The sequence below is a fragment of the Pteropus vampyrus genome, unplaced genomic scaffold (assembly GCF_000151845.1).
Source record: "Pteropus vampyrus isolate Shadow unplaced genomic scaffold, Pvam_2.0 Scaffold104, whole genome shotgun sequence".
NCBI lineage: Eukaryota > Metazoa > Chordata > Mammalia > Chiroptera > Pteropodidae > Pteropus > Pteropus vampyrus.
In genome coordinates this window covers 301873-311651 of record NW_011888885.1, presented here as the reverse complement: position 1 = coordinate 311651, position 9779 = coordinate 301873, and the positions used below count along the sequence as shown (strand labels likewise).

The following is a 9779-nucleotide window of genomic DNA, read 5'->3' as shown; positions in this document are numbered from 1 at the left end:
AAGCCCGACAATATTTTTTAGGCCTTCTCCCCTACCAAGGCTGCATGGGAAAGAAAAACATTCCCATGAGGGGAATGGGTGTGTCAGTCCTTTGAAATATTTTGGCAGCAACCAAATTCTTTGACGAATTAAAAACAACTGTCTTTGTTTTATAAATTTAGTCTTGCAGGACCAGAGGTATGGCTCCAGAAACTATACAAAGTCCATCAATCCTTTTTACCAACTCCCAAACCTTCCTTATTTATCTCAAATGGCTTATAAAAGTTGGCCTTGAGAAACCAGTCCTTGGAGGAACTTGTGCTCCTTCCCTAGGACTTTGAGATATAAGTGTTATATGTACTTCAGGAGGGTAACTCTTATCAGGAGGAGAACAAAAGAAGGAAAGTTCATTTAAAATTTAGGTGAGGAGGTAGCTTCATAGTGTAGTGGTTAGCACGTCTGTTTTACATGCAAAAGGTTCACGCCCCAGGTGGAGCCACGGAGCCACAGGCCGGGCCCCAGGTGCATGCTGCACAGGTGCACACCTTGAGTGTGTGGGAAGGGACACCTCACCTTCAGAGATCCATTTCTTGGGAGGAAACGGCAACATTGGTGGGTCGGGGGTGGAGGTGGTGGGAGGGGAATTAAAGAGCGGGGAAAAAAAATTTAGGTAAATGAAAAATCATATGTATTCTTCACAAATATTGGTAACTATAATGCCACTGTTTGCATCTGTCACTATGTCTCCATGTGTGCCTATATATGTATGTTGTAGATATGTGATATTTTTATACTTCTGTGTGGTATTGTCAAGATTAATTTGTAAAAGAGTTCTATTTAACTGGGTTGAAGGTCAAGTGTTTGTAAAGATGCTATTTCAAAACTCTTAGAAACATAGAGACTAACCCAAATATTTTTTTCAAGTTCATGTGATCGAAGATAATCAATCGTTAGTAAATAAAAACTAGTTTACGTTTGTTAGTTTAATTAAAGTGGACATATTCTTAGGGTTAGCAGTGTTAACCATAATGCTTTTATTCTACCTAAGTTAACTAAAAGTCAAATAAGTCTATGGCCATGCTACCCTGAACAAGCCCGATCCCTTCTTATCTCGGAAACTAAGCAGGGTCTGGCCTGGTTAGTACTTGGATAGGAGACCACCTAGGAAGACCAGGTGCTGTAGGCATAAAAAATAAAAAAATAAAGGATTGTAAATTGACAAGATCCTTGCAATCTGTGAGGTCAACCAAGCGTTGCCCAAAAAAAAAAAAAAAAAAAAAAAATCAAATAAGTCATATTATCTGGGTCACAAAATTTGTCTGCAGGGAAAAACAACTTGTGATGATAACTGATTTTTATCTAATGTCTAATGAAGGTTTTATGGGTAATCAATCTAAACACAAATGTTAAGAACTAGTAAATTAAATAGATATAAGAGAAAAGGTTTTTAGGTGAACTTTTTAGCAATATTTTTGTTATGATGTGTGTAGTTAAAAATAATTTCCAAATCTTTTTGGTAACCTGAAATCTTAAAGTTTTGCTAAATTAAGTTAGAGGATAGAAAGTCATTAAATATCTAGATTATTTCCAAACAAGATAAAACACAGAAACATTAATTACTGAATACAGGTTTATCTACTTTTGGCTCCTTATTACAGAGGAACTAAAGATATTTGGGTCTATTAGGAAACATGTCTTGTGCCATGCTGAGAATTTTACTTTAAGAAAACACGATTCCAAAAATTAGAAAAAGTATTTATAAATTTGCCAAGCTACAGAATGCTAATTTATAAGCCAATTCATAATTGCTTCTTAGTTTTCACTAGAAATTAGGAAATTAAGGATTTTAATTAATATATGTAATTTAGCTACTAGAAATAATAAGGGAAATAACTCTGTATGCAAGGAAAATAGGATGTTTTTTGTTAAAAAAGGTATGAGGTATGGAGATACATTTTTGTTAAGGGAAATGAGAATTATTTTATCTAAACTAGAACTTCCGGTTATGAAGGACGAACTAAATGTATATGAAAAGTTGAAAAGAGAATTTTACCTTGTGTAGTGAAGTTGGCTAAAAAATTGAATTGTTATTATGAGTTTAAAAATAAGCTTTTATATCAATAGTGTACTTATGCTTAAGTAAACTAAAACTTGATTTTCTTCCACCTGCTAAAAGAACAAAGTTTTCTCTGACTATTGGTCTGTACCAGATAAGATATAGTGAAAAGTTTTCTGTCTGGAGAGTAAAGATTTTGAGTCTTATCAACTGTGCTTCACAATGATAGCTTGAAAGTGAGTTTTCTTAATGTTAAAAGAACTAAGTTTTGCTCAGAACTACATAATCTTCTGTATTTGCCTTTGAAGTATTATTTCATAATAATTTCTGATCCTATTTAGTCAAGTGTCCAAACTTTTAATATTTTTGACGAACTTCCCAAAATTAAATTTTTTTTTTTTTTAACAAAAGTCTTTTTGACCCCAAAGTAACTTTGAAGTTTCCTAAAGGAAAATGTCTCTCTCTGTATGAAAAGCGATATGCTGAATTAATTAGGCTTATTTGATATGTTAAATTACACGGGAAGCATTGTCAAATGAGAAGCAACATTAAGCCTTCTTTATATGTATAGGTATATGTATATGTATAGGTACATGTTATAAGTGTTCCAGAAAATGTGTGAAATTTCTGGACCGTAACCTTTGTGGCAGTTACCATTCTTGGGCCTATGAATGATTTAGATGGCTGGTATACAGCTGGCCAATACCTCTTGGGTTATCTAACTGTGTCCTTAACTATTCTAGAAAGTACCTATCAGGAGGCATTCACAATTCTCTTTGACAGATTTCCTACTTCCCTGGTTAGGAGTGAGTCCAAATGAGGCTATAATCAGAACCCTCTCCTTAACTGTTGAAGATATTGCAAGAATCTGCTGTTGAAGCAATAATTGCCCAATGAAAATCCTTAGACTCTGGCCAAAGTTGATCTTGACGGTAGAATAGCCCTTGATCATCTTTAGCTGAGCAAGTTGTCTGAGCTGTGGCCAACACCAACTACTGTACCTGGATTGACACTTCTGGGAAAGTTGAAGCTAAGTGACATAAAATCATTGATCAAGCCACTTGGCTTCAAAGGGTGACTCCAATGAGCTGTTTCTTATCAGTTTGGGTCTTGGAAACTATGGCTCTGAAATGTACTCCATATTGAGAATTTTCATGCTTAGAGTTATAATAATCTCCCTGGCTAGTCGTATTCTTTCAAAATCTTTAATGTATGTTTACAGCTGCTAATTACGAAATAAATGATCTCCTTAACACTAGAATGCTAGTTATAAAAGGAACAATGGGACTGATCAATTTAAGGATTATGAAAATGAAGTTGTGGCCTGTGAATATCACGGATATTAAATAAAACATCATGACCTGTGAAATCCCACAGAGGATCAGAAAAAGCCACAAGAACTACAGAGCAGAAGCTGACAGTGGCATTTGGGCTTAATTTTTGATCACTTGTGTCAGGCTGAGTTTGATCAAAACTGGGGAATTGTTTAAAAAACAGACATAATAGGCTCAAAACGAAGTCATTTGTCCCCAGACAGCAAACTAAGACCTAACTGTAGTTTTCAGCCTATTCCAGGAATGTGACCTTTAAATGGTCAATCTCAAATTTCCTGAGGCAATCAACATGACTAAACCCCTGCCATCCCTCTGTCTGTGCTACCCTCACTCCTAAGAATGATTTCTAGTTTATTTCCTTCTCTTACATGTTCCTGTCCTCACTCAGCTTTATCAAACACATTTGTATCTTGCCTCTTCCTTGGCCTGGGACTTGTTTATGAGTCTTAGACTGCTATCAACCTATTTGAGTTTCGGCACAGTAGTTAGTTGCTGAGGTGATTAGCCCTGAAGAAGAGGAAGGACACCTTCATTGCACCAAAGTAACAAAATTGAGGCACACATATCTGGTCATGTGATTGTCTGCCCAACCCTCTTGCCTGTTTTTATGTCATCTGCAATGAATCTTAAATTGCTAGCATGCCAGCAGTTGAGCTGAAGATCCTGCATTCTGATCTAAATTGAACCAAGTCACCTGATACTTTATCCTTCATCCATTCCTCCTTTACTTGTAGCTCCCTGTATATGCTAAGGCCTCTCAGACCCTGCACACAATAAAAGAATAATTTATCCCAAACTTGGAAAAAGGCAAAATGATGCCTGCTTGGCTTTCTGATATCACGGTGGAGCATTTCCCAACAAGCTTGTGTGGCTCTCAGATGATACTCTCAAATACAACTTTGGGGTCAGGATCTGTTTGGGCAACCATCCAGGACAGCCTGATCCTCAACTTCACAGAGTTCACAGTTAGCAAGGAAGATAAAATTAAAATAAATAACCTCATAGATCATTATTTTAAAACAATTATGAGCATCAGGAAGGAGAAGTACAGGATGCAACTGAGGCCACTAAGAGGTCCTAGTCTTAACCTAGTCTACAATCTTAGACAAGGCTACCTTGTGAAAGGACATGTAAACTGACAGGTTCAATAGTAACTAGCCAGGTGCAGGGGGTAGAAAAATGTGAGAGAACATTCTATGCAGGCAGAACAGCGCATGTGAGTGCAGAGGGAATGTGATGTGAAGACAGCCGTGTAACGCCAAGGATCCCCGGCAAGCACCTGCACTGAGAAGTCACTGCAACGGCCTTTAACGAGCCCCAACTCATCTCTATCAGCTTTTCAAACTCTTCCTAAAATAAACATATAATTAGAAAAAATTAAATAATTTTTGCAAACAAATTTTTGGAATAAGTTCCCAATTTCTTCCAATCCTGTAGCCTCTCCTAAAGCTCTATTATATTTTTGATCTGCGCCCAAGAGGACAGGTTTACCTCACAGAAATGCAAGCAAGTTCAAAATGAAGCACAAGCATCACCTTTTAAGAAATCTTCTATAGCCATTTCCCTATGAGAGAAATTTCCACTGGCTCTTCAGCCTTGATTCTTTGGCTGGTCTTTCTCTCTGCACAGCCCCTATTCTTTTCATCTATCTCTATTCTTTCTTTCTAGGAGCAAAACAAATTCTCATACTGTGCAGTGTAGTTTAGCAATTCTTTGTTACCTTAGCTGATGCCCTACCTTCTTGGCTCCCATCTAAGCTCAAGGAACCAATTAGTATTTTTCTCAAAGACCATTCCAATCCTTAAGAGGAACTTTGCTCTTAAGATAATAAGCTTTCACCTGGTTTCCAGATGTGTGTGTGTGTGTGTGTGTGTGTGTGTGTGTGTGTGTGTGTGTGTGTGTTTAGTTCCCAGGATTATAAACTGTAATGAGAAAAGGGAAATTGTGTTTGCCCTAATGAAAGACCATCTAGAGTTGAAGACTAGATTATAATGCAGATTATTGGGCACTTAACAGCTTGTCACACTTACACCACACTTGTCAATGCTTATAACCACCATAAGTGATACATTGTTTGATGATTCTTGTGTCACAAGAGCATTTTGGGGGTTCCCTAACTTCGTTAGCCTTTGCTTATATAGTCAAAGACTTCCACCCTGGAAATAATATTGGCTTAGAAAATAGATGGAATAATATGAGTTTTATGTGCATTATGGAATTTTATGCATTCTGGGATCACCCAAGTTAAGCTTAAACCAGAACCTGGTTGCATATTTTTTTTCTCTGGCCCAAATCTCAGTACCCTCTCCCTTCACCGCGGAACTTCTTATAAAAGCATCTGTCCATTTAGGAGGGGCAGGGCGAGAAGGATAGGGAGGGGGACAGGAAAGGGAGAGGCCTTGTCACATGTACTCTTTCTGTTTCGTTTTTTATCATGCGCACCTTTGAAACACAGTATTTAGAAGTAACCTGACCATTATACAGCCTCTGCATAGTCTTGTTTCCCAGCTCTGTGAGATGAGTCATTCAGTAAACTTTAAGATAAAAATGACCTTTAGACACACAAGAAAACATCTCTGCCATCCTTTCTCTCTCCTCCTCTTCCAAAACCTGCAATTCCCTCTTTAAAACGACTGTTGTAAAGTTAATATTAACAACACAGAATAATGCTGATGACGAATTATCAGGAGAAGGAAAAAATAGAACAAAAATTTTTATTATTATATTTTAAAAGATGACATAAAGACTAGAGAACAAATATACCAAATGTCAACAATGGTTATGTAGGATCTAACATTTTATCTCAAATTTCCAAAATGTCCACAATATATGTAACCTTATAAACTGGCCCTCCAGTTTCAAGGACCAGCTGGTCCAAGCTTCATCTGATTTGGGGTAGAGGGAACAGTTTTTGAAATGCTAGGCTTTTTGTTGCAGAAGAGGAGATGGGCTGGGCGGAAAGGACGGTCTCCGTAGTTACTTCTCTGCTGTGTCTCCTTCTGGTCGCATAACCCAAGTCAAATAAATGCATAAAATGCCTCTTCCTCTTTGCCCCTTCCTTTAAACTGCGAAGAGCGACGTGGTGGGGCAGACAGAATATACCCCGAGCACTGTTGTGTGGGTTCTGGTTGGCCCGCCCGGCAGAGGGCGCCCGGGACACCGCCAGTCTCCTCGCCCGCCCAGGCCCAGTCCCCGCCTCCGCCCCCGCCCCGGTTGCGTAAGGCCCCGCCCGCCGCCGTCACGTGGCGGGGTCCGGGGTCCAGCCTGTAGCTGATGCTGCAGCGCCGTATTCGTCATGGAGCTGGCGCCGCGAAACTGTCGGTTTCCGCCGCCGCCGCTGCTGCTGCTGCTGCTTCTGGGCCTGAGCACTGGTAAGTTCCGGCAAAAGATGTATCAGTGACCGGTGCCTCCTTCTCTCTCCAGGGATGAGAGTCTGTTAAGTGAGTTTGTGCTTTTTAAAGCAAATCTCTTTTCCCTTGTGTCTACTTTGCATACTTATATTGCTTTTGAACTTCACAGTTTTGTTTTGCTTTATTTTTAATACAAAGTGCTTTTTCTGCCTTTTCTAGCTCTGGGTGGTCTGGTGCTCCTTTTTTCCCTAGGTAGAAGCAGTTGTGCAAAATGTATGATTTGGAGAAATTGCTGATCGATGAGGTTTACACGGTCTTAAGATGACCTCCCATTTCCTGCCATCTTTGGCTGCCAAATGGGCTTATGAGTTCCTCATATTTTGAGCTGAAACATGCGGCCCAAAAGACTCTGAAAAATCCTACCATGAATGGGATGTTCCATTGAAAGAAAGCCTTTTTCTCTCCACTTGATCAGAACAGACAAGATGTCTCCCCTCACCGAGGTCCTTCTTAGCAAAAACAAATTCATGTTTAATTGGATGACTTGCAAATTGATTTTCAGTCCTTTATTTCAGCAAAATGTCTACTGGTCTGAATCAAGTACTGAAATTCGAACTGGCCACAAACTTGCCTTGTGATCTTAGGCGGGTTGCTTAACTGCTGTTTTCTCTTGTGCAAAATGGGGAACATCTGGCCCTCCAGTTTGTGTCTGGGAAATGTCAAATATTTGCCCCCCAAATTTTGACAGTGGTCACTGCCAAGGAATGGAGGAGTGCCAGGGGTTAGGTCAAAAAGGTCCCAAGCCTTATGTGTCATTTTCGAGTAGACTGAACTCTTGCGTTACTTGTATATTGAATCTTATAGACACATCTGTAATAATCTAGCTGTTGTGTTTTTCTCTTCAAGCTACTTTTTGGTGTTCTTAATCTTTGTCCTTATCAGTTACAAACAGCATTGTCTCCTCATCTACTCCCTTCTCTTCTTCTTGAGACCAGTTTTTGTTCTTTTACTTGCTGCAGGCACTTGAGGTTTATGAAAGGAGGAAGTAGAAAGCAGAAAACTCCAGTCACTAAGGATCAACCCTAAATCACCTTTTAACATTGGCCTTCTTTTCCCACAGAGTGGTATTTTAAAAAGAGATACTGTAACTTGAAACTCATTACTTTAGCAAAGGTGACATAGAAAATGTATTTAACCTGCCCTTTCCTGATACATATTTTGTAGGTGCTAGAAAAGTTAATTAAGGAAATTGGAGTTTGGGGATTAAAAGAGAAACACACACACACACAGCTTCTTCTTTTTTTTTTTTTTTCCCAAATTGCCTTCCACAAAAGTTGTACCGGTGTGCATTCTTGCCAGCAGTGCTGGATACAGAGAATATTTTGAGGGCTCCTTGATGGGAGGAGGGTTGGGGGGATGGCGAAAAAGGGCAAAGGGATTAAGAAAGAGGAATAGATAGTTACAAAATAGACATGGAGATATAAAAGTGTAGCATAGGGAAAATAGTTAACGATGTTGTAATAAATATGTAAAAGGGAAGACGGGTAGTAGATTTAGTGGAGTGATCACTTTGTGAGTTATATAGATCTCTAATCACTATGCTGTACAACTGAAACTAATATATTATTGTATGCCAACTATAATTGAAAACTCATTGAATTGTGCAATGTAAATACAAGCAACTAATTGTATATTCCAATAAAGCTAGAGAGAAAAAAAAACAATTTCTTTATAATTGTTTCCTCATCCAGAGGTCAGAAAAGCATTCAACTATATTTTCATATTTTTAATACTTAAATTTTAAAATTGAAATACTTGACCCACTTCAAATTTATTTTGGTTTATAGTATTGAGAGAGGACTTACATTTCTATTTTTTTCCCTTCAAAAAAAAAAAGTTAACAGTTGCCCCAGCATAATACAGTGAATAATCTTGGCCCCAGTAATTTGTGATGCTTCTTTAATCATATATTAAATAAGATATAAAACTCAGCATGTTTCATTTTGAGATTTTTCTCTTCTCAAAAATGTAAATCTTTCTCTTTTTTAAAATAGAATTGTAAAAGTGTGTCATACTAATTGTTAAAAATCCAACCTTACAGGAAGAAGGTGTAGAGGAAAAAGTGGAAGTCTCTTTTTTAGTTTTGTTTTTTTTTTTTTTATAACTGAGATTTTTTTTCCCCTTATTTTCACAATATCTTGGAGTGAGTAAATTGCCTAAAATATAAACAAATCATCTCTAGCCTAGCATGGCCATCTCTATTGGGCTTGGAATTTACCTGGATGTTACATATTCTTCAGGAAAATCAAATTTTGCTACTCTTTCAGGAGCCATTGTCAACTGGCCCACAGAGGAGGGCAAGGAAGTATGGGATTATGTGACTGTCCGGAAGGATGCCCACATGTTCTGGTGGCTCTATTATGCCACCAACCCCTGCAAGAACTTCTCAGAACTGCCTCTGGTTATGTGGCTTCAGGTAAAAGTGGCTTTGCTGCCTGGCCAGGTTTGAGGCCAGGTTTTCCCCACTTAACATTTTGCTTGCTCCTAAGGGCTCACAGCTCTGACAGCAGTGGTAAAGGGCTGGTCCAGTCCAGCAGCCAGCCAGGCGTCTCTTAGGCGTGGGGGTTCAGCATCTCTTTTGAGGCAGGCAAAGGCAGTGTGTATACCAAGGAGGCCAAATCAGAGTGAGGGGTTCTAGCCTTTTGCTGTTTTGTTGTTGTGGTTGTTGTTTGTTTGCTTTTTGTTTGTTTAGTCCAGGCAGTGACAGGAACCTTTACCTGAAGTTCCTGAAGACATTATTTGACTGTATGCTTACAGAAAATGTTTTGGAAGGTTCCAAAGCAAAGACTGAAGTACCCTGACCAGCCCTTCGTCTCCCTCTCTTCCCAGTCCTTCCCTAGACCCTAAGTTCTTGCCCCCAGAAAAACTGATCTTTTGAAAGGACTCGGCATTTTGTATCTTAGTATTAAATGTTGGGTCCTGTCCTCCCTAGATGTGTTTGCATTTTGATCTTGGGTTCCGCTTGTAGGAGGGAAGGCATGGAAGGGTTAAGAGGTATTT

General features: G+C 38.8%; 1 protein-coding gene and 1 pseudogene across 1 annotated transcript in view; both read left to right on the top strand.

Annotated features, from left to right (window-relative positions):
- The first annotated feature begins 1046 nt into the window (after positions 1–1046).
- Positions 1047–1165, top strand: LOC111742954 (annotated as a pseudogene).
- A 5434-nt stretch (positions 1166–6599) lies between these two features.
- Positions 6600–9779, top strand: part of SCPEP1 (serine carboxypeptidase 1) — a 29841-nt gene continuing 26661 nt past the window's right edge. Inside the window, exons 1-2 of the mRNA XM_011364997.2 lie at positions 6600–6740; positions 9047–9195. Coding sequence (XP_011363299.1) covers positions 6665–6740; positions 9047–9195 — 225 coding nt within the window. The 5' untranslated portion in view covers positions 6600–6664. The remainder of the gene's footprint in view (positions 6741–9046; positions 9196–9779) is intronic.